Here is a 25,035-nt window from a genome sequence, read left to right as displayed (position 1 = left end):
AGCATTCCCCAGTCCGTGGAAGTCAGCGAGCTCAAACCGCTGAGACCGATGTTATCCGTTGAATCATCCGTCTGGTAGAGCATCAGTTCTCCGGTCTCGTACCGAAAGATGTACCCCCATCCTCCAGCGACGCCGTGAGGGCCCAGAGACCATTCTCCTTTTAAATCATGAAGCGGCTCTCTCTGGGTTCGACGCAGGAATCTCATAGTCTTCCGCGGGGCTTCCAACGCGTTGCTCGGCTGCTGACATACGGTCACTGGGGTCTCGCGAATAGGCACAACCGGAAACGACATCCTCAAAATCTTGTTGCCTTCTGAGTCAGGATCCGCTCGGCTTTATACTTTTTTTACCCACGCTTACTCCTCCCCTTAAAAATCACTTACTCCTCCCATCCATTAAATTTTTTTATAGTACTATTATTTTATACGATGTGAATTAATTATTATTTATTAATTAATATTTTATTAATATTTTATACGAGGCCAAAGGTCATCATTAATTTATTAATTTTTTTATATAAAATGTTTTATTAATTATTAATTTTCATATTGGGTCAAAGGTCAAATATTGGGTCAAAGGTCAAATATTAGGTCAAAGGTCAAAGTCGTAAATCTTTTTTGACTAAAGGATGTACTCATCTTCTCTCTAGCGAGAGATGGAATGTGACATGACAGAAAACCAGACGGCTTGTCTTTGCCGCCAACGCAGAGCAGCTTTGAAGTCAGATTTTACCTTGTGCCCTTCCCTGACCCGGTTTTGTGCAACTTACTGAACCGCTCATTCGCTGAGCTGCAGCCGCGCTGCCGCGTTTGAGCTGGATGAGCAACAATCACCCCCATTGACTGTTTCACCATTATCCAAACCTCATCAAGTTAAATGACGAGCGCGTGACTCTCGGGGGACTTCCTGACAGGAGCACAGAAAAGCGTGTTTGTGTGAAGTCATCCTCGTCCTCCTCCTCGCCACCCATCGCACTTACACACAGTCCACGCCTGACTTTGTCTCGCAAGTCTTAGTAGCCTGGTGGAGGTCGCGACCCGTTCTTTTCACCGCAGATGGTGACACAAAGACAGGCGGAGGGCTGACATTTTTTAACCTTCTTCTGCAATGCAGCTTGAATGAGAGCCACGCAGCTGCTGGAGGGACACCTACCCACCAAAAATAAAATTAAAATGAAGAGACAGACCCCAGATCAAAAGTCTACAACTCACATAACCAAACAAAAGACAATACGCACAGCGCAAGTCAGAAAACTCGGAAAATGCACCCTGCTGTGGCGGCATCTGAGCTGAGAAAAGAAAAGAAGTCACGCTGCCATGAGTCAGATTTGACTTTCATGCTCGATGTTCACACAAATAAAGAAAGAAAGAAAAAAACACCCCCTCGAGACAAAAATGACGTCATGAGTCATTTATGGATGAAAGGGACATTTTAATAGTTCTAAGAAGAGTCCATTTAATTGGGCTGATTCAGAGGGACGATTGTGGCTGTTGGAACTCAGACGTCTTTTTACACAGAGATCGCGCCACAAGTCCCTGAACGCCTCTTGCTTGCTTGAACCAGATGAAAACGAGTCGACGGGGGTTCCGGTCATTTTAAATGATCGGGGAACCTGCGATGTTTAACACAGCTGGTGGTTTAAAAGCAGCAAATGGTCACAACTGAGCAACTGGAAACGCTTCAATCATTACTGAACATAGAACCAAGATTATAAGCCATGGGAGAAAAACAGGCAGAACAATAAATCCTCTAACTGATTGGCTGGTTTGCAGTTTGCATGTCTTCAAACCTGGTAACCAATCAAATTTACCTGTGAAAGAAGAAGGTATTTAAACAAAATATGTGTTTGTGTCATTCATTTTCTCTTCCCCTCAGTGAATGATCTTCAGAATAATGAGCTCTGGCAGGTCCAATATGGTACCAATATATATACTATATGTGTGTTAGCGTATCAAGTGTGTTCGGTAATGATTTGTTTTAGCTAATGGACGATAATGTATGAGTTGGTGCTATTATTGTCTCCTATCGGAGAGCTTTTATCTTTTATCCTTGAGGTTCAACAGAAACAAAAGAAACAAATGCAGACTGTTCAGTTTATTGTTGCGTGAGAGTCGTTTTCTTAACCTTCTAAAAATGGAGCTGAAAAGTTCAGAAACGCCAAACAAATGGAGCAACAGCAAAATAGTGAGTCTGAACTTTATAGAAATGGAGGATCTGGAGGATTTTGGCAGAATTTCCATCAGGGACGTCACCATTTGTCTTTTTTGTTTTTAGTCGGGGGCAGTCATGGCAGGATTCGGAGGATTAATACTTTGGCAGACCAATCAAAGGGGGGGGTCACGTGTCTGGTCACGTGGCCTTCACACGATTTTATTATGTTCGCATAATGATAATAAAGTATCTTGAATCTTGAATCTTGAACAGCCAGGACAAATCAGGTTCGCTGTGATAAATGTGATAAATGTCAGCGTGACTGTTTCATCTCACGCCGCTTATTCAGAGCAGCGCACACACCGGCCACTACGACAGTGACAAATGCCAACAGCACGATTTGTGTAATTCTTGTGCTGCATTAATGGACTTGGGCTTAGCCGAGGTCTTTGACCAGTAACAATGAGCTGAGCCACCCAAACGACCGCCTGGGCTCTGTCCAAAGCATCACTTCAACTCACTCGGTAGAAAGATTCAAGTGAAGTCAGCTGCTGCCAATTTTTGGTTCTCATGAGTCAAACATTCTGAATTAAATTGTATTTTATTTTCTGTAAAAAAAATAAACATATATACATATTTATTTATTTATTTTTCTGGTAGTGCATCTTAATCTTGTTGAGTTGAGCCACCTCATCAACTTTAATCCCACCTGAGAATATCCAAACATTAGGATTTGTAATATGTAAAATAAATACGATTTAGATCAAAGTTTCAGGACGAACATGTTAGCACCGTGAGAATTGTGAACAAACCACATTTACAAATCCCGAAACAAATTTACATTTCAGAAAACAATAAGGTGCTGGAATCGCCACCTACTTCCTGTATGTTCTACTGGTAAATAATGAATGATTCTGGAACTATCCAGCAGCAGATTTGACACTTAATTGAAGAAGACTACCAGTCACTGTCACATGAGACGTCTAAAGTGAGGATGCTCTGTGCTGCTCTAGAAAACATTAAAGCAAAGACCACGCTGCAATTCAATAGGCGTCACTAAATGCCAGCTCTGGGACACACTGGCTTCCAGTCAAACCAGAACAGATTATTTTACCGCTTATTAAATGCTCGCCTGACATCTGAATAGAGTTTGAACATCCGGCAATGTGACGACTTGTTCCAGTTATGCCGGTCGTCAACTGAAGTAACTTCCGGAGCACTATCGCAATTTAAAAAGGCGTATTGAGACCATGTGAGAAACTGGCCCGTCTCCAGGGAACCTGGAACCAAAGGACGCTAGAACGTAAAATCGATTCTATCAATGAGTTTGAATGTTGCTTTCTCGAAATCTCAACATTCTTGCTCCGGATTGGCTTTATTTTTACATGGTGAGAATTCCTGCCCGTGAATCCTGAATCAAAGAGTCCGGTGTCTCTGAATCAGTGAACATGTCACGCCGACCATTCCAGAGACAACAGAGGAGGAAACCACGGGACACATTATAGCGAGGCGAGGCTGCTTGAACTGACCGCGTGAAGTGATCCACCAACGTTCCCACCAGCTCGCCCACGCGGTCCTGGTTGGGGCACAGCTTCCCTCGCTGCAGACAGAGCAGGATGTCATCCTTGTTGGACACGTGCAGCGCCACCATCTGGTCAACCCCGGCGGTCACACTCAGTCCTGTAAGCTGTGAACAGCAACAGAAAACCATGTAGACAGACAGCAACAGCAACTCTGGCAGAGCATCCAGGACTGTTACTCACGACTCACGACTACATCGGCGCTACGCTACTACTTAAGTAAAATATGTACAAACATCTGTATGTATTATCACGTCAATATACAGTATAATGTCTGCAAATTGTATACAGTACAGTACTGCAGAGAAGGTGGAAAGTCAAAGATAAATTAAGTCGGAGGATTATTCCTGCGCTGAGGTTGTAGGGTGAGAGATGTGTGTGTGTGTGTGTGTGTGTGTGTGTGTTGAGGTGTAATGCAAAGATTTACTGCAAACCATTGGAGGTTTTGATGTATTCAGGTGTTTTACTTGTAAAAGAAAGTTTAGAAGAAGAAGAACCATGAAATGATATATTAATGTTCCAGCTGGTAAAGGTATAACTACTTCTTGGAACTACTACCGGTAATTGGAACTTCCTCATGTGCTGCAAAGGTGCATCCCTGCAATTATTCATCGAAAACCAATACGTTAATTCATATCTTGCAATAATGAGATAAATGTGCAAAGACTCTTGTAACTACGGCTCCCATATAATTCAATATAAAGCACAGAGTGTGATGGAGTAGAAGTATTAAGTAGCATAAAAAGGGAGTGTACTCTCATATCTCACAGTTGCCCCTGGGTGCAGCTCTGGTGTATATGTGTGAGAGATAAACAGAGAAGCGACTGTGGACGAAGCCTCTTATGGCCCCCGACACACAGGTGAATCCAGTGTGCAGCGCCGTCCAAGCCACATTCTGTTACAAGCTGCCCCTCCAGTGGCAGGTTGGTTGGTCTGTCTGTCTGTCTGTCTGTCTGTCTGCCTGTTAGCAAGATAGCAAGTTGCTCTCTGTCAAACAGAAAGCCAAAAATATTCACTATAGGCATTTCATTTCTAATAATATAAAATGCAAAGACAGGATAAAATCCTCAGTCTCAGTTCCTTAATTATTTTATTTTGCAATGCAACTACTGATTCCTGTTACAATGACGTGTGCATCGTGCATGGATGGAGGCTTGTTTCATTACACTTCCAGTCTGAAACAGAGTTCAGATTTTTGTTCAATTCGGATAGTTTTGGCCGCAGTGAGGACGTTTTAGTGGCATGCCAATATGCTGTCGTGCACTTGAGGAGTGATTTCCCAGAATGCTGCCCAGATGATAACAGAAATGAAAACGGACCCTTTTGTTTGTGAAGTCGTCTTTTATTGGTGGCATTGAGCGCCTTTCTTCACTGCACCCACAGTTTCTTTTACAATCGACGTGCCATTGTTGACCTGTCATATAATTGATCTGAAGATTAAAAGCATCAAATAAAAGTGCCTTCAGGCTCTAAATGAACTAATCGTGGTGCAGTTTGATTCACAGCGAGGCCGGAGACGGGGTCTTTGATCCGGACCTTGGTCTGGAGGGAGATCACCTGTCAATTTGGTCTCCATCAAAATGAAAAGTCGGAAAATCCAACCCAAATGAGGCGGATGTGAACTCACCACGTGACACGCTGCACCATTAGACTCTAATCATTGATGCAACATCTAGTTCAAGGGGAAATGAAGCAGTTTGAAAATACAGATGGTCCTCGCTTACATTCCTGGAGATCCCGGAACTAAACGAGTTCGTCGTGTGTGTGTGTGTGTGTGTGTGTGTGTGTGTGTGTGTGTGTGTGTGTATGTGCACTATTGGGAGGACAGAGTTATGAATATAGGACAGCTGGGCTAAAATACTAGAGGTCTGACCCACATTGATGGTAAATATGGAGCTGCTGAGTGTGTCGGCGCTTTTCTGTATTAGTTCAGGGTTTAACGGTTTATTTCGGGGTTGCGACCGGGTTTGAGGGTTAATGTTAGATTTAGATAACTTTGTGTAAAAATATAAACGCACACAGACAAAGTTGTGGCTCAGGAGGGTAGTACCGGTACTTCCAAAAGGCACGAAAAACATTGTTTTTCATAGCTAATAATAATATTATACTTAATAAAAAAGATTTGTTCTAATGAATCATTTTGGACCATTCAACCTTTTAATTTTATTTTATTATAAGAGCCAGAGAGATGTATGTGAGAATGTTGCTGTTGCTCGGTCTTACAATACTCACAGCGTCTAAAGGAAGCCTCTTCAGAACCTTGTTCCGTTTCTTGGGCTCTAATTTGTAGATGTGCTTGTCTGTCAGCAGCAGGCCTCGATCCGTGCATTTGTTGAATCTATTCACCTGAGAGAGACGGGAGGAAGGCGAACACGAGGGAGTCACATCTGTGCATCCAACATAATAATTACAGGAGGCATCCAACATCCCCTTGGGGAGGGCAGTTAGTCGGATTACCCCTGCCATCCATCCGCATGTTACTGCTCTTGATTTCAGTTACATTTCAAACATGATTGATGTCAGCCTTAAACGCATTGACGCTTATAATTGTTGCTTAGGCATAGCTATTATAGTCACAGCTTACTGTACACAGCAAACACACACACACACAGACACACACATGCTCGCACACAGGAAACAACAAAAGCAGCCCACCAATCGTAAAAAAAAGACAACTTTTCCCGTTCATTCTGTTTTCCCGCATGCTGTACCTTCCTGCAGGATCCAGAGAAGAGGACCTGGCTGTACTCATCTTTGTTCTTCAGCTCTTTGGAGACGTGGACGAAGGCGGCGCTGGTCTGAGGAGAGTCTCGCACCTGCAGAAAGGAAAGCTTTGTTAAAAGACCCCGGCTAACGCCATCAGCTATAGTCCAGGGGACAGCATAGTGTATTTGTCCCCCCCACCCATCATACAACAATCTTCTTTATCGCTTTAATTCCATAAGCAGCAGCTCAATTGGACTTCATTTTAGCCTCTGGATCCGTGAAGGGGAAAAGATTAATGAAAGAATTTAAACATACATATAAAAAATTATTTATCATGATTAAACATCAAGCGCATCAGAAGAAATCGTAGCAGCCTGACGTAGCAAGTTGATTAGCCTGGAGTGTAATAATACACAGTATATTTGAATAGCAATTCTATATTGGTACGCAATTAATTAAAAGAGAAATGGGTATGGGGTCGCTACAGCTCCTCTGAACTGATCTATGTCATCACACACATTTTAAATGCACTAAAAACACCCTTCTTCGGTCAGTGCAAAATGGAAATCACCACTCATGTCTGATTTTGGAAGCCAAATAAGTCAAAGGTGTAAACGCTGTAATGAATGGGGTTCAATTAGAAGACATCAATGTCAATTTTCTGAATCCCGTGAGGCTGTTGGGGGGATTCTGAGAGGACAGTCACGCTCTGAGATGGTGTTTCTCAAGCCTCGGGCCAGCAGACACCCTCGCCCTGAACGTGGCAGCAGCATCATCCCGGGGTCACGCTGTTCACCGTGAGGCGTGAGCATCGTCACATGAGCCCACGCACTTACAACAGCAGATGATTTGCTGCCAGCGATGAGAGACAATGCTGCTTATTCTAGTCCTGGTGAGCGGGACTGAAAAAAAGAGGAATATTCTTTGAGCGGATGTTTTCCAAGTTGGATTTGGAATTTTGGAATTTGGTGATTTGCTTGTGTGGAACCATCACTGAGCTGCTGAATGTGTTGAGGGTGTGCGTAGATCTGCTTGGGGATTGTCTATAAAAGGCTTCCAGTCGCTGAAGGTGACGAGAAATAAAGAGCCAAAGACAGTTCCCTTAAAGGAAAAGCTATTAAAGTAGTTTGTTAAAGTGCATAGTGCATTTTTATTTTATTTCTTATAGGAATTTTGCATGTTTTACTTTTGAAAGTCACCAGTGCTGAATGAATCTCATTTCGAAACTTTGTTTTGACAAAAAATAAAATTAAATCCTAAACAAAATACCCTCAACAATTAGAAGAGTGAAAAGCTGCTTGGCCTCATTGCAAGGCTTAGAAATGTCTTGATGTCTAGTTCAAAGCTTGGGATGGGACAGATTGAGTTCTAAACTCGGGGTTCTCTTGTTGGCTTTTCTCTGCAGCTTTGGACCCTTTCTAAGGGCCTCATTCATTGAACACGCTAACATGTGATCAAACAGCTTCCATTCGCCACTCTGGCCACATGATTACTCTGAATATAGGCTCAGAATACTTATCATGCAGATTTAGATCAACTAGGAACTAAAAAAAAAGCCACAAAATCAAAAGAATCAATGCGGTAGGAACTGAACAATTAACAGATTAGACTTTTTGTTGAGCGCTGTGTCTCAAATCATAAACACTTACATTGGAGAGGTAGTCCTTCTCCCAGGCTCTGGTTGCGCCCCAGTCTTTCCTCTCTCCACTCAGAACGGTCAGCGCCGCCACTTTGGCCCGAACCTCCAGCATATCAGACGGTGGGATGTTCTTCACAATCTGCCTCGCCCACCACCTGACAACGAGACGGGAACGAGCCGACACGTCACGGGGGTGGAGCAAATCGATCAAAGGCGCAGCAGAAAACAATGCAGCAGGTGCATCAGCCTCAAGACTGAGCCCATCGGGTGTTGCGCCACTGCCCACTCAGCAGAAAGAGATGACGAGTCTGACACCGCTTATTGTCTGCGAGTGCAACACTTTGGGTCAGATTTAGGGTCAGATTTAGGGTCAGATTTTTCTTTTCCTGTCTGATTAGTTTCACGTGTTAAAATCTAAGCACCCTGGTATTGTAGTTGAATGACACTTCCCTTTTCAGTTTCCTGCTTTAGCTCCATGTGTTCCCCTCCTTCCTCCCTGGATTTCCCTGAGACTCTTCTTTCTTACTTTAGTTAACTTCTTACCTCTTACTTTTGGGGCTTCGCCCCCAGCCTCGTCCATTTTTGTTTGATTCTTGAACAGCTATTAAAGGGTCCAGTATGATGAAGTATCAAAGCTTTAGTAACACTTAGTAAAGCCTGGCTTTTGCTGTATTCCTGCTAAGCTAAGATGTAGCATCAGGTTCTTGTTATTGATTAAAGCGTATTAATCTCACAGCCTTTTCAAAGTAGAATCACTTTATATACATGAATGTGAGTCTTAATAGCGAAGGCTCTGACCTGCGGTGCAGCATGAGCGTGATGAGGTGAAACTGGGACAGAGCTGCAGGCGGCGCCGGCCACTCCACGCTCCTTCCATAGTCCGCCATGTTTCGGACATTAGCAAACCTCCTCTCCACCTCCCAGAAGTGGGCCTTCAGTTTGTAGCGCTTGTAGCATCCCATGATGGCATACATGGCCTTCATCCGCCGGCACCTCATGCGAGCTAAAGCCCCACGCCAAACCTGTACGTTTTTAAACATGAGGGGGGGGGCTCCAGTGAGCTTTGTACTCCAGTTAAACCCGGCGCCTCTGCAGGCATCAAAGTAGGTCACGAGAAAGAGAGACACGTATTACGTACAGAAAGTGAGGTAGCTGACTTTAATGTAACTGCACTCGGGATTTCGTTAATTATCCCAAGTATTGTTTGAGAAAATTAGAATTCAAGCTGGCAGATGAATTCAGTCAAACAACCAGAGGCCACAGATTCACGAAGCCGAGACCCAGAGGGCTGCCTTTGAAACTGGAGGAGATAACGAGGCTGATTAAATGCAATCACATGATTCGATCAGTAGGACTTTAGAAGCAACCTCAGAGATCCAGCACTTTAAATGTCAAGTCGCGCGGAGGAATACTAAAATACGACAATGACGTCGGCGACGGTGAGGAATGTAATAATAGGGACGACCTTCTGCAGGAAAAGCACCAGGATGGGGATGAGGGTGGCTCGCTCCTGCTCCAGGGTGAAGAGGGATCGGGGAGTTCGGACAAACAGCTTGGTGTGTCCGTACGCCACGTCGTCCTGGAAACCGTGCTGGGCGACGATGGTCTCCACAGCCTCCCTGTCGCAGGCCATGAGATGGTGCGGCCAGGTGTATGCACACGTCATTTTATACCTGCACCAGAGGAGAAACAGGGGATTGTGGCGGTAGATGACTCTATATGCTTTCTGTCTAAGACACAAACCGAGATTACTATAGTATTGTTATAATTATAAAATCAGAGTGCTTTTACTTGATTTGGTTGATTTTGCAAGGATCCGGTTTTAAATTTCTGACCTTGGAACTGGAATGCTTGGAATGCTTTTATTGTCATTGTCATCAGAGTACAAGTACAGTTGTACTGTGTACTGTACTTGTACTGCCAACAACTCTCTTCTTCGAGAAGGTGCAGAAAGCAGCAGGTAGAAATGACGACACACATAGAAGGGAATGACGCGCTGCACTGGGAACGCGCAGGGACTTTTTCTTCCACATCCTCTACAGATAAGACCGTGAGACAGACCACCCTCCTTCTCTCCCAAGGATCCATGGTGGAGCCTGCTGCGTGGGTCCCGTCTGGACAGGTGGGCTCCTCCCGGAGTCCCGTGGTTGGGTGAAAAAATGTGATCCATGATTTAGTAGACCAGAGCTCAGCACGCAGCGGGTCCGGGAAAGCAGACAGACGAGACGAGACAAAGAATGCAGGGACAGAGAGGAGGCAGAGAGAGGGAAAACGTCTGCTCTCGTTGAAGACCGGAAGAAGAAGAAGAAGAAGAAGAAGCCCTTGCTTAGTTTGAATGCAACAATATTCTCCACTCTTAGTCCATTTGAAGTAAAATTATGTTAATGTTATTTCATCACAACAGAAGCCCCGGGAATACTTGAAAAAGTCTGGTTTTCATATCCCAGGTGTTACATGGGGGCCAGAAACGGAGATCGTCACCAGGACTCTCTCCGGGTCAATCCCCCCCCCACCCCCACCCCTTTTTTTGTCCACCTACGTTGTACATGTTACGTTTTTAATTTATTGTTATTTTGCATCTGTGGAGTAATTTATTTTTATTTTATTGGTATTGGTTTGGGTTTATTTGTATTGTTAAATGTCGATGATTTATGTACGAAGGACTTTCAACGGAAACAAGACCGCAAGGACTGAGGAGTTTAACAAAGTGTTCTCTTACCGCTGGAGGAAACGATCGTAGGGCTGCCTGTAGGCGAAGCCTGCCCTGCGCACCATCACGTTCTCCAACAGGCCAAGGTACGCCACCTGGTGCTGGCAGCGAGCATCATCGAACAGGACTGGAGACTTCATCTCATTGGGCTTGATGCATCGCACGTAATAAGGCTCCTGAAAGACAAAAGAGTCATCAGGTGTCATTATTTGAGCAGGGAATGAATGATGTCAAAACGCTACCGTGACCGGTCTATACAGACAAGACGACCAAAAGGGGTGCACAATAAATAGCAATAAGTTATCAGCCCTCATAATATAACCATAATATACATGCTAAAAAGGCTAATATATGTTTATATGTTGGTGATGCAAACAATGCTCCAGACGAGATGAGAGCCTTTCACACGCCCCTTGAAAACATGTCTCCAATATATATATATATATATATATATATATAAATAACTGAAGCGCAACTTGGTTAAAAAGAAAAAATAAATACAATGATTTTTAAAAACATAGTTGTCATGGGACATTTAAAATGTCGAATTTGGTTTGATGGCACTACTATGTGAAGTTGAGATATGCCTTGGGCCAAAAAAAAAAAAAAATGGATTGGAGAGACGGACACACTGATGACTAAATAATCAATTTGGGTTGGTGCATAAAATATGTCTTATTTTGAGCTCTGGTATATTCAGATATAGAATCAAATAAGACACCACAAGGAAGTCAACTGTGACAAGCTACAAACTGAGCTCACTGACCTTAATCCTATTTTCAGGATATTTCGACAGACCCTGCAGAGAGCAGCTGAGCCTCATAACACTTATTAACAGCACATTAAACTGCACACTGCAACCTGTGTGGCCTTTGAAGTTACAGCTGGACGTCTGCGTCTGACCAGAGGTCTCTAAGGGGCGTAACATCCTGTGAGAGACGCTGCTGCGTTTTGTCTTTCACATTCCGTCCATGAGGGATGAACGTGATGGAACAAAAGCAGCTCTTCCATCCATCATATCAATGATGCATGTGCAGGCGCAGCCCCAAATTCAGGCTCAACAGAAAGAGTCCGTTAAAAGGGGTGGGTGGTGGGGGTGGGTAGGCTGGACACAGGTGTAGAAAACATCTGCTCTTTCAATGTGACCTGAAGTGGGGAAAAAAATATTCACCAGGGAAATGTACTTTCATTTTACCCCAGCCACACAAAGACAAGATCTTACGACAGGCTGACAGCAGGCCATCCCAAAATAACAGCAGGAAATGTCAGACTTCAGTCGGCGAGATGAGGCCAGGAGAGGTGAGGAGCCCATTCCGAGGTCCGGCACTACCTCCCCTTCGCTTAGCTTCCCACTTCCACTCATATTCAGACAGGATGAGGACAAGCAGCGGACAGAAGCTATTATTTAGCACGGTGACAAACGGTCCTCCCAAAAAAGAGGCACGGCGCAGACACGTTGGCAGCCTCAGAATATCCTGTGAGTCACCGAGGCTTTACAAGAACCAGAACAGTCTGACCCAGAGCACAGCATCCTCCTGGCGATAAGAGCAGTGTAAACTGGGGTAAAATCTATGCTGCTCAATCTGCACTCCTTCAGCAAAGTATTTACTTCTTCCTACTCCCTTTCGCTCACGTAAATTGCATAGTTAGTGCATTATGGTTATTATTTATTGTTTGAGTTATTGTTAATTAACATTACATGTCCTGCGTGTGTGTGTGAATATGTCTTTGCATATGTGTGTACAGTATATATGTGTATTTATGTTTATGTATACGTGTGCGCATGTATTTGGCATTGTTTTATCATTTTATTCATGGTTGTTTACGTGGTCGAAATAAATAAATAAAATAAAAAGTACGATCGCCATCCAGTCTTTCGTGACTTTTTAAATCTGTCATTTAAGCCCGTTGGAGTTGTTGCTCTGATATTTGACATATTTTTAGATATTAAAATAATAATAATAATAATTAAATCCCATACAAATGCAAATCTGTTTTTGTTGTAAAAAATATATGTATATATTTAATAAGGGGTTTGATGCTGTGGAGGAGTTGAAGTATCTTCGGGTCTTGTTCATGAGTGAGGGAAGGAAGGAGCGTGCGATTGACAGACGGCTCGGTGCAGCGGCTGCAGTCGTTGTATCGGTCTGTCGTGGAAAAGAAGGAGCTGAGCCGAAAGGCAAATCTCTCGATTACCGGTCGACAGACCTATGACCGAAAGGACAAGATCCCGGATACAAGCGGTCAGAATGAGTTTCCTCCGCAGGGTGTCTGGGCGCACCCTTAAAGACAGGATGAGGAGCTCAGTCACCAGGGAGGAGCTCGGAGTAGAGCCGCTGCTCCTCCACAGCGAGAGGAGTCAGCCGAGGTGGCTGGGGCATCTATTTCGGATGACTCCTGGACGCCTCCCTGGGGAGGAGTCCTCGAGGAAGACCTAGGACATACTGGAGAGACTATTGCCTCCGTGACTCGGCCCCGGATAAGAAGTGGAGGATGGATGGATGGATGGATGGATGGATGTTGTTGCTTTAATCGTCCACAAAAGAAAAATAGGCAAAATATTGGTGAAATTATCTGTCCATGTAACCAGATAATTTTAAAATCATAAAATCTTAAAATGAGGTGATTCTTGCCTATAAATAAGAAGGCTAAAAAGGGGGCACAGGAAGTCAGTCTTAGGTGGAAATCACTGACCTTGCAGCCCAGTTTATCCACCAAGGCCACAATGGAGTTCTTGAAGAGGGTCGCTGCGGTCAGAGGTCGCTTGGTGACCTCCGTGATGCTCAAATGACCATCTGGCCACATCTCCTTCAGGACTGTGTTGGCACTACGACAGAGAACAGAGAGATGACAAAGAGGCGAAGCCTAAAGAAAGGGCATCATGAACAAGGCTAGCAGAGGGGCGGCGTGCAAAGAGTGAAGAGGAGCCTCATTTAAGCACTTAACCCAGACACTGAACTGTCAAGACAAGAGCATCGCCAGGATGCTGAAAAAGATGGGCAGTGTGAGAGAAGTGTTCACCTGTTGTACATGAGACGCTTGAAATCTTGGAAAAGCATGTCCTTGTTTTTGTCCAAAAATCCCTCTACGGAATATCTGCAATGGATGCAGAGAGAGGAAAAATCATTAGGTCTAAAAGTAGCTCGAGAGAGGAAGGCAGGCCCCATTAGAAGAGCAGTGAGAGTGATGCGATGTGTCGGAACAAGAGTAAACAAGGCACAGTTCAACCAGTCATTAGGGCGTCGCTATCATTTATAGCTGATGGAGCCACAATGAAGAGGATAAGAACAACAGTCAGTCCCGCTGAAGTTAGGAGCATGCTCTGATCCCCCCCCCCCCCCGATGGCTCATGTTTTTGAGGGGGGTCTGCAAAATAATCCGCCTGCCTTTCATCCAACTGCTCACTGGGTCCTGGTGAGGCGTCAGCGGGAGGTCAGGGGAGCGCTGTAAGGCTCACTTACGTAAGCCATTCAGCTCCAGGGTAAGAGTCTGCTGTATTAGGAGCGCTACCTTAAATAAACTTCTCCCACTCCTGTCTTCACCCACCGTTTAAAAGGCCGGTCGCTTGTACAGTCTGCATGTCCTGCTGCAAATGCATTCAGCCTTACTTTTATCATTTCCCGTGCATTTAGGATGTCAAACGTGAAGGAACCCCACAGAAGGCAGCTCTGTGAGTGATGATATTACTGCTTCCCCTCGTATGCACAGAGGGGCGTGTTCAGTCTTCCTGGGCCTCCTGTAGTCCACTATGACTACAGGAGGCCCAGCAGGTGTTCAGAACAAGGCTGTTACTCGAGCACCACAGAGGAGGTCCAGAACCTGATGCTGTGGTGCTCGAGGAACAGCCTTGTTCTGAACACCAGCAAGACCAACCGTATTTGTGGAGCGGGGAGATTTTGTTTCAAAGTGTTGCACTAGACATTTTCTCCTCTGCAGGGCTCCCTAAAGTTTTTTTTTTTTTTTTATCCCATCTGTTTCTTTCTCCAAGCCCAAAGAAGATCTGTCACACAATTTGCACTTCATTAAACCTTGTGAGACGTTTAGAGGTGAATTCAAGTCCCGATGTAAACAAAGCAACCGTTATCATGTAAAGTAACTAACGCTCTCAGACATATGTAAATGTAAAGTCCCTGAAAACAGGTACAGTAGTTGAGTATAAAGATTTAGTTACTCTCTCTGCACACATGAGTTTCTCATGTCTTATTCATGACCCTGTCTGTGAATGCAGCAAAGATTCAGAGGCTGACTATGACAGATGTGTCCTCTCGGCTCATCGGTGTCAAAACTCACCTGAGCAGCGAGAGAGAGAGAGAGAGAGAGAGAGAGAGAGAGAGTAGTTCGAACTCAGAGCAGGACATGCAGAGATAAGAACTCTCGAGAGACAGGAGGATGACTGTGAGGAAAATGTATTTTCGGCAGGTCAAGGCAAGTGAAAGGAGAAGGCTGTATGAACACGGCTGGGAGGAGAACACGGCTGGGAGGAGAACAAGGCTGGGAGGAGAACACGGCTGGGAGGAGAACACGGCTGGGAGGAGAACACGGCTGGGAGGAGAACACGCCGTGAGCTGGGGGAGGCGCCTCGCAGGAGGACCACGTTGATAAACGCCTGCACCAACGTGCTGCATACGCAGGCTGAAACAATGCAGGGATTCAAAAAGATGTGGACGGCAAAGAGAGCCAGGTGAGTGTTGCTGTGCAGGAGGAGGAGAAAACAGGGAGACGGGGGGGCGGAGCAAAGTAGGTCAAGGCTTGTGCTGGTGGTAGCTCGGTGAAGGTTAGGGGGGGGGGGGCAGTGGGTGTCGAGGATGAGGGTATATTTAGCAAGGGTAGACTCAGATGGGGTGAGACGTGACAGGGGAGGACGGGGGGGTCAGAGCGACTGGGAAGCAATAGATGAGGGGTGACAGCCCAGCTGAGGCGTCACCGCCGTGGACCTGAGACGAGCTGAGACGGGGACATCCATCTGTCACCACCACCACCACCGCAGGCCCTCCATCCAGGCTCCTCTTAAAACTGGCAGGAAGGTAACTAAGTACATTTACTCAAGTAGATGCCTGGAGAAACTCTGAATACCGGTTTAAATCCAGTGAACACAACAAGCAGTGATGGAGGAGGAAACTGAACTGTTTGATCTCGTGAACCAGAGTAATACCTCACAGGGGAACAAATGTTAAAATGATGGGTCATGCCTAGAATATTTTTATTGTGTTACATTTCATTCATTCAATAATAAAAGGATCTTTTAACACAAATTTAAAGCCACTCTCGGTTTAAAAATGCAGCTTATAGTTGTTACTTTGCGATAACAATATCACTGCAATGTCTGACCTCTTCTACCAGCATTAGGAGTTACACTAATAAACTGAACTACCTCCTGCTTTTTTAGCCACAATCGTGACTGCAAACTCACGTGACATCTCCAGCATAGTGGCGAATGCGGAAGTGTTTCTGGAAGTCCATGGTTTTGTCCGTGGGGCTGAGCTGGAAGTGAGAATACAGAGGGAACAGTGAGTAAAATAAATAAAAAGTACATTTACAGTATCGTGTAAATATTTTAGGTAAAGCACACATGTTAGTTTTAGGGAGAAGGGGGTGGGATGGACTGGGGATTTTTGAGAAACATCAGAATGTCAGAAACAGCTGGAAATGTTGGAGAAACTCTGCCCTCTACTGCCAGCAATGGAGAACTGCATCTGCGTTATGGCAAGTTTGAAGTGGCCCAAAGTTATTGTTCAGTCGTTTAAAGTAAAAAAATATATATAAATCAGGGAAATAATACATTTTCTCGAGAAGAAATATTGTAAAATGACACTGTTAAGGAAAATCTGAGTATTTGCTGTATTGTCAGTGATCAGCGCCAGCCGGTAAAATTGTTATTTATTTTAAAGGTGTTGATCACCAAAAAAAACATCTAAGGCAACTCGTAAAATTTTTCATTTCCCAGGCATTTTGTACTTTCAAAAAAACATTTTTTATCAGAATTCCTGCCAACATTAAATCCCTTCCCAGTAAATTGCTTCAATGCCTACAAGCCCAAATGAGCTTCGATGGTTTTCAGTTTGCTTTTTCCCACCTGCAAACATTCAGAAGCCGTATGATGTGCTTGATATGCTGAATCTTAAGCATTAACCCGAGCATCGGCGGCGGATGCACTGCTCACCTTGCGGGATGTGTAATGGGGGTGCTGGGCCAGCTTGGAGTCCATGCTGTCCAGGCACACTGTGTCCGTGACATTTCCCACAGTGAGGCACGCTTCATCCAAAATGGAGATGACGCCTTTGTGCGGCTGCTCCACAAGGTCCACAATGATCTGGTTGTTGAAGTAGTCGATCTGTGTGCACACAGCTCTGTTACTACCGCATATACAATCGAGCCAAAGTTTTAGTTTTAGTGTGTGTGTGTGTGTGTGATTGTTTGCGTCACTCACGTTTTGCCAGGTGATGCCTTCTCTCTCGTATTCGCTTTGCTCCTGCCTGAGGATGAGCTCGATGAAGAGCTGCTGCAGCTTCTCGTTGCAGTAGTTGATGCAGAACTGTTCAAAGCTGGATGAGGGCAGAGGAGCAAACGTGATCATGGTGAATGGCAGCCCATCCGTCTAACTGCAGATACAGTGGGCTTTACAGCACAAGGGGACCCCACCTGTTGTTGTCAAAGATCTCAAAGCCGTAGATATCCAGCACACCTATGACTGTGTTTTTCCCATGAAGCAGTGGGTTGTAGTTTTTAACTTTGATGACACTGTTGATGCGGCCTATGATCCAGCCGAAAAGTCTCTCATATAGAGCCTGGAGCAGGGACATGAGTGTACCGTATAAATCTCATCCTGGTGAGCAATCGTGTCAAGAAACAAATACATGAAATAAGGAAGAGGACCTTGACGAAAGCGTCACGGCCAAAGCAGGCCTCCTGCTCCGAGTGACCCTTCTCAATGACCTCGCCGCCCCCGGTGGCAACGGTTCGGTAGAGCAGGCTTTTACTGACACGCTCTGGATCCGTTTCCGTCAGCTCAGAAATGTGGTTGACGGCATCGAGATCCAGGATCTGAACGCTCTCCCCGTCGCTCTCGAACTGCAACTCTCCCTGAAAAAGAATAGCGTTTTAAATTCATCACGTAACCAGGATCTCTCCTCGAACCTCTCAGTGTTGGCTATATATATATACACATCAGGTTAAAGAAACAGTTCAGCCCAAGATGAAGTCAGTCATAAGCTATTGACCACCATGATGATGGAAATTCAGGTGGCGTTTGGAAGTGTGTAAAACATTTCTGGAGCATCAGAGCAAAGCAACTTTTCAAAATTCTCCTTAACCGCTAAAGACAAGAGGGTCGTTCCAAAGACAAAAATCAAAGCTATATATTTAAAATGGACTCCACACAACTTGTAAGATCCCAAAAAATCGATTTTGCACCTTCCTCTTCTAAAGTGAGCTAATGCTTGTAGCATAAGAGCAACAGGGAAGGATTCAGTATAACTGGCAGGCTAAAGAACGTAATGCTCGCATCTCATTTGGATCTCGGGGGGGGGGGGGGGGGTTGAGGGTGAACTGCTCTTTCAAGGAAATACATGAACATTTCCTCACCAGCAGAAGAATTGAGGCCAGGATCTGATAAACCGACTGAATCTCCTCCTGCGAGAAGCCGATCACCTGCAGGGCATTCAGCACCGCTTCGTGGTTCGATCGATCGCTGTTGTTGGATTTCTGTCGAAGAACAAGGATTGTATATAAGAAAAGGCATTTCTAAGCGCTATTATGCCAAACAACAAACACACACACACACACACACACACACACAAGTTGACAAACTCACTGTTGCTGTTACTCCTTGTTTGGTGAACGTATAAAGAGCAGGATCGTTCTGTAGATGGAGCGACTTCAGCATGTCGTCTGAGCCGCCGTGCAGCAGCTGACGAACACATCAAACTTTAGTTTCAGACATGATCCTATTGTAGAGGAGCGCTTACTGAAGAGGAGCATTCACCTGGTAGAAGGAGTGGAAGTTCCTCTCCCCCTCCTGCTGCTGGACCACCCTGGACTTGAACAAGAGAAGAGATTACAGGAGCGAACCAAAGAGCTTCCTCAGACTGCTCTGCTTTACAGCAGGCCCCCAATATTAACATAATAATAAATGTGTTTTGACCATTTTTATATATTATAATTGAAAAAGAATATCACATTGAAATATTTATTCAGTGTGTTCTTGAATTATTATTTTTTGAACGTTGATAGTTCAGAAGTTGGTGTTGATTCCAAACATGTTTCTTCTGGATCTCATTCAAATTGAAGTTGATTTAATGCTTTTATTAGTCATAGCTTCTCAATTTGGTTAAGAGCTTCTTGAGTTGTGTCACAAACCTGACATGACCTGACAGATCGAGAGTCACATGACATGGAATAAGACACGTCTGGTCTCCACCTTAGCTGCGCTCAAAGTGCCTGAATCCAAGCAGTGAAGGAAGGACCACCTTTGACCATTTAACAATTTATTACAATAATCTGAGGGTTTAAAAACAACAACAACAAGCTGATCAATCAGAGATTGCAGACCCTCGCCTCCAAGTGCCCTATCTCGCAATGTTAAAGAATCCTTTAAAAAATTATAGAATCTGGATCCAGATCCGGATCAACGCCATTCTCGGGGAGGACCGAGCCACGGAAAGAACCTTGCTTGTGTAATAATTTCAAGTCGATTGGGTTACTAGTTTTTGAGTTATGCGCGCGGACAGACAAACAAACAAACAAACAGACGGACCCAATTGCAATACCCTCGCCTCCCCTTCGGCGAGGGTAACAAATAAAAGTGAGCACTCATTGTGTCACAGCAACACCTCGATCACTGTTTCTATAGAAACATGACAGCGAACGGTTCATTCCGCCCTCCGACAATGAGCCACGGCGCCACCGAGCGCCAGACGGTTGTTCGACAGAGCGGATAAATGCAGCACCATCATGTACCCCCCCCCCCCACCCCCCCAGGTGAGTCATTCATTAGCACTGCACCAGCTTCAGAGACACATCTATTCGTGGACATTCCCTCGCACCTCTTTGTCACTGCCTCATGAAGCATTCAGGAGGAAAAGAGGAAAATTAAAGCCTGAACGAGCAGAACTTTTCTCTGCAGAGATGAAATAGAATTCCTTTGACTTTGCGTGTCAGAGCCCCTCATTGTGCCGTCAGCCCCCCACCCCTCCCCTCACCTTCTCCAGCAGGTAATTGTTGATGTGTCCTCCGGTGGGGTCTCCATTGAAGTTGAAGTTGATGTCCATGTACTTGCCAAAGCGGCTGGAGTTGTCGTTGCGGTTTGTCTTTGCGTTCCCGAAGGCCTCCAGCACGCAGTTGGATTTGAGCAGCACATCCTTCACACTTGATTAATCGAGACAGGAACACGTGAGAGGCCGCCAACGGGGAGTTGGAAATGGAGTCAGAGGAGAGGAAATAAGTGACTTGATTGATGGTCACGTGATCCAATCAAGAGCAGACCCACCTGGGTTTGCCGTTGTAATGTCTGCTGTTGACCTAAAGCACCACTGACCTCTCGACCTCGGCCCGCTGGCTCGGGTTGGTGATGGCTGCGATGTACTGCATGATGTATTTGCTGGCTTCCGTTTTCCCTGCTCCACTTTCACCTGAAACACAAAACAGAGACATTTTACAAGAGACCAGCAAAAACCACACGTCAAATTATTTACCGCGTTTTATTCCCAGGATGACGAAGGTGTTTGAATCCATTCATTTTCATGTCCGCTGTATCCGCCTGGTGGGTCACGGGTGTTGCTGGAGCCTATCCCAGCTTTTCTATGAGCGAGAGGTTGGGTACACCCCGGAAGCGTCGCCAGTGCATCGCGGGGCCACACAAAGGACATACAACTACCGCACTCACACGATTCTGGTTTGCCCAATTCACCTAACTTACATGTTTTTTGAGGTGGGAGGAAACAGGAGAACCCGGAGAAAACCCATGCAGACACGGGGAGAACACGCAAACTCTGCACAGAAAGGAACTGAACGCAGAACCTCCTTTCTTATGTTTAGGTAATTTAAAACCGTATTTCATGAACTACTGTATGATGCATGTTTTTGCAGAATGAAGACGATGCACCGGAGGGAACCAACACTGTCACAAGGAGAACATGCAACCTCCACAGAAAGGATTAGAACCAGATTAAAACTTTGTTTTCAGAACCTTCTTTGCGCTGGAAGGAGGTTGCACCACCTCTAAAAAAAATGTTCTCGCCTCCAAAGGTGGCGTATTTGGGCAAATGGTTGTGACATCATAGTGGAATTTGTTTGGCAGAGTTTTGCTGTTACTGAATGTCCTCTAGTTTATTATTATATTAGTAGTACCGGTAGTAGTAGTAGCAGTAGTAGTAGTAGTAGTAGTACTGATGGAAGCATGAGTAGCAATAAAATGAATGTGTTGTAAGCCTGGATTGAAACCAGTCTAAAAGCCTCGGGTCACACAGCGGAGAGTTCAGCTCGTCAGCTTCAGGATGTTTCCGTGAGTAAAACAAACAGACCTGATATGACGATGCAGGTGTCTTTGGCCCGCCTCTTCATGGCCTTATAAGCAGCATCCGACACCGCGTACAGGTGAGGAGGGTTCTCGTACAGCTCCCGGCCCCGGTACGCATCAATGGTGTCTTTGCCGTAGATGTCCATCTGTCTGTAGGGGTTCACCGAGACCACCACCTCCCCTATGTAGGTGTAGATACGGCCCTTCCCAAACCTACACAGACAAAGGAAACACTGATCGTCCATCTATAACTATCTGTCTGTCTGTCTGTCTGTCTGTGTTCATAGCCAGGGACGGTGGTCATGGTGATAATCCTAATTTGTTGTTTTTTCTTATTTTGATGGTCATTTATTTTCTGTTTCCTGTTTTATTTTGGCAGTTCTTTTCTCCTTGCTGTATTTCTCACCTCACACTTCCTGTCTCCTACGTTCTCATATCGTTTGCCCTGTATTATCTCTTTCCTTTTGGGTTTATGTTCTGTGTTCTTTTCTCATCAGCCCCTTTGGCGTTCTCTTTAACTGTTTCCACCGGTGGCTGATTGTGTCTTCCTCTGTCTCGTCCTCCAGTGGGTTTTATGCGATGTATTGTGGCATGTTCCAGCCCTTATCTTTGTTTGTTTGGTTGAGATTTTGATTTTCATTCATAAAATCATTGAACTGCACTCCTGTCTCTCTGGCACTCCCTTTCATATTGCTGAAACCTGAACAATCAGCCCCGGGTTTTGCCCCATTTGCCAATGATGTTTTTATGTCATCCATGGAAAAAGGCCCTTGAACTCAAAGAGCATGCACCTTTGTGTCATATCCAGGGGAATGGAAAGCGTCACAAGTGTGTGCACACTGAAAGCAGGAAATGAAACTGTGTGGTTCAAAGGGTGTCACCGCTTTGTGTAACTCCATGATGGTTTCTTGAATTGGAATACGTTGTTTGGAAATGTGTCAAAAATGCAGGAAATTCACGAAACTCTTTAATTTAAATTTCTAACAAGGATTGTTTGTTTAATAATAATATATATATATATATATATATATATATATATATATATATATATATGGATCTCAGCTTGTAGAGTCAGGGGAAATCAAGTGAACAGCGTATTTGACATGTGTTGAAGGAGTTATTATTTAATGACAGGTTAATATAACTGGATTCATCTTACAGAAAATAAAACTATAATTCCTGTACTTATTAAATGCCCCGGAGGGCAATAGCTGCAGACTTGATTTTTATTTTTGTTGTCACTTGCACATTACTTTTATGTTTATTTCATATTTGAGGGCAGAATTAAGTACTTATACTGCATCACATGGGTAAAGTTTCTTTAAAGCTAAGAATTGTACAATAAGACATGCCAGCACGGAAAGGGGAAATGTGAAACGTGTTGCTCAAACTGCAATCCAAGGTGTAAAGAGCTGATTTCCATACCGAGCAGATCTATTTACCAAAGTATTGGAATATTAAATGCCCCATTCAAGCGAAATATCAATTGTAAAATCATACCAGTTTCCACTGGCATGTAGATTTTAGAGTTTGGTTTCGTGTAAAAAAAAAAAAACCCTCAAAAAACAGAAGTCACCCGTTGGAAGTTTTCTTCACAGAAATGTCGTGACCAATCAAGGAAGAGGAGGCTCAGACCATGTAATTGAGACATACCTCAAGATGTTACATGAAAGATTATTACTTGCACCAATTCAAGTTTGTTGATGAAACAAAATCTTGTTTGGCATCATGATTTGCTTCTAGTTTTTAAAATGCAAAAACTCAAGAAAGGGGTAACCACCAAGTCTTGCCCAAACAAGAGCCACAATACTACTACTACTACTACTACGACTATTACTACTATGGTACTTTCTTCTTTTCCCGTGAGGGGGGTCTCCACAGTAAATCAACTTTCTCCACTTCACCCTGTCCTTTTGCATCATCCTCCCCAACACCAGCCACTCTCATGTCCTCCCTCACCACCTCCATGTATCTTCTCCTGGGTCGTCCTCTAGCCCTGTTCCCTGGCAGCTCCATCCTCAGAATCCTTCTACCGATATAGTCCCCGTCTCTCCTCTGGACATGTCCAAACCATCAAAGTCTGGTCTCTCTGACCTCGTCTCCAATACGTCCAACCTTCACTGTCCCTCTTGTCTCATTTCTAATTCTATCCAACCTGGTTACTCTCAAGGAGAAACTCAGCAGCTTCATTTCCGCCACTTCTAGCTCCGCCTCCTGTCTTTTCCTCAGAGCCACTGTCTCTAACCTCGCCACTGTCTTGTAGACCTTTCACTTCATCCTCGCTGACAATCTTGGTATTTTCCCTTTGAGTGAACAAATAGCATGACATTTTCTTCACACACACCCCCGCTACTGTCTGACGACCTCGCTCCTTTTGCTGGCAGTGATGAATCCCATTGAAGTGTTAGACATCACAAAATTGCAGCTAAAAGTTAGATAATTTTTTCACATGAACTCACAAGAAGACAGTTAATCAGCGAAGCAGGCAAATATCAGGGCAAACGTCACAACCTGTTTTCCCTCAGACAAGTCTGATCAAGCTGGTTGATCGGCATAGATTAACCAACCAAATGATAACAGACAGATGCTCAGATGGGTACAAATATTCATTTAGAGCAAAATTACATTGCACGTCATCTGATGACTTGGGTTTTTTCTTTTTTTTCCAGCTTCTTTGATATTTCGTGATATTCGGTGCCTCTGGGAGTCTTAAGGTGACTTGAAACGGTCTCATTTCTATCGGTTTGAATTCAGGACATGATGCCTCTGACATTGGGGAAGTGAGAAAACATTTAAGACAGGAAAACACCGTCTGGGTTTAAGACAAGGCCAAAAAAAAAAAGTAAAGTTTTCCACATCTAAAGAGTAAAAATGTCACAAATGATGTTTCATCTATAATGTTCGGCATGTTTGGTATGCCTTGTGCTTTATTTTGCTCCCATGACAACCATGTGCGTAGAGCGGTGATGATCACATTGACCACACGTTTACATCTGAACCCTAAGCATCGGAGAAAAGAATAGAAGAATGGCTGACTCGTGTCTTTAAAGCCTCTTAATTAAGAGAAGTCATCAAGTTAGTGCAACCGTAGTGATTCAATCGTGTGTTGCAACAGTAGTAACAAAAAAATATTTATAATTTATATTAATACATGTAAAATATATTAATTCATTCATATATTCAAGGCAACAAGAAACATGCCATTTCCTTTTTGTACCGGGTTTGTATGAATCGTTAACCTTTGCATCTCTGGAACTGGAAGCCCCCCCCCCTTTCCTCCTCTCTAACAGTAACTCTTACCTCAGCCTCAGATTCTCCATAAACTGCTCCATCGTCACTTCATCCAGGAGGACAAAGTCTGACTTCCCAAACTCCAAGCCCTCGAGCTCCGCCATCCTTGCCACCGGACACGCTTCAAATAAAGAAAAAACCCCAGAGGACACCGAAATGAGCTCAAAGAGGAAGAAGTGAAGCTTGGCCGCCTTCTATGGCCTCTGCAGGCAAGTCTGCTGTGGGCGTGGTGAGCTCTTTGGTGGATTCTAGGGTGTGCTTCGTCAAGTCGCAGAGAGCTGCGGTTACAAGCTGCAACACGTCATCCTGTCAGTCAGCCTATGTTCTCCTGCAGATCAGTATAAATAGCAGGGGGGCTATCTGTATAGCTCGCACCACTTCTGCATCCTCCTCCGTCTCTCTCTCTTCCTGCCACAAGGCCTCCAAAGTTGACAAACTGTCACTA

The 25,035-nt window shown here is 44.5% G+C and overlaps 1 protein-coding gene across 1 annotated transcript in view; it reads right to left on the bottom strand.

Moving 5' to 3' along the window:
• myo1g (myosin IG) overlaps positions 1-24,694 on the bottom strand; it is a 43,931-nt gene extending 19,237 nt beyond the window's left edge. Inside the window, exons 1-21 of the mRNA XM_068746986.1 lie at positions 24,600-24,694; positions 21,304-21,512; positions 20,319-20,412; positions 19,984-20,149; positions 18,768-18,821; positions 18,597-18,692; positions 18,368-18,487; positions 17,660-17,866; positions 17,426-17,571; positions 17,214-17,328; positions 16,947-17,117; positions 16,197-16,267; positions 13,808-13,882; positions 13,481-13,613; positions 10,796-10,962; positions 9,542-9,749; positions 8,875-9,098; positions 8,087-8,231; positions 6,443-6,547; positions 5,964-6,077; positions 3,681-3,838 (exon numbers count right to left, since the gene is read on the bottom strand). Coding sequence (XP_068603087.1) covers positions 3,681-3,838; positions 5,964-6,077; positions 6,443-6,547; positions 8,087-8,231; positions 8,875-9,098; positions 9,542-9,749; positions 10,796-10,962; positions 13,481-13,613; positions 13,808-13,882; positions 16,197-16,267; positions 16,947-17,117; positions 17,214-17,328; positions 17,426-17,571; positions 17,660-17,866; positions 18,368-18,487; positions 18,597-18,692; positions 18,768-18,821; positions 19,984-20,149; positions 20,319-20,412; positions 21,304-21,512; positions 24,600-24,694 — 2,873 coding nt within the window. The remainder of the gene's footprint in view (positions 1-3,680; positions 3,839-5,963; positions 6,078-6,442; positions 6,548-8,086; positions 8,232-8,874; positions 9,099-9,541; positions 9,750-10,795; positions 10,963-13,480; positions 13,614-13,807; positions 13,883-16,196; positions 16,268-16,946; positions 17,118-17,213; positions 17,329-17,425; positions 17,572-17,659; positions 17,867-18,367; positions 18,488-18,596; positions 18,693-18,767; positions 18,822-19,983; positions 20,150-20,318; positions 20,413-21,303; positions 21,513-24,599) is intronic.
• Positions 24,695-25,035: the final 341 nt, after the last annotated feature.

Source organism: Brachionichthys hirsutus, chromosome 13, assembly GCF_040956055.1.
Source record: "Brachionichthys hirsutus isolate HB-005 chromosome 13, CSIRO-AGI_Bhir_v1, whole genome shotgun sequence".
Classification (NCBI taxonomy): Eukaryota; Metazoa; Chordata; class Actinopteri; order Lophiiformes; family Brachionichthyidae; genus Brachionichthys; species Brachionichthys hirsutus.
Note: the sequence above shows the minus strand (reverse complement) of the source record. Positions and strands in the feature narration are given on the sequence as shown.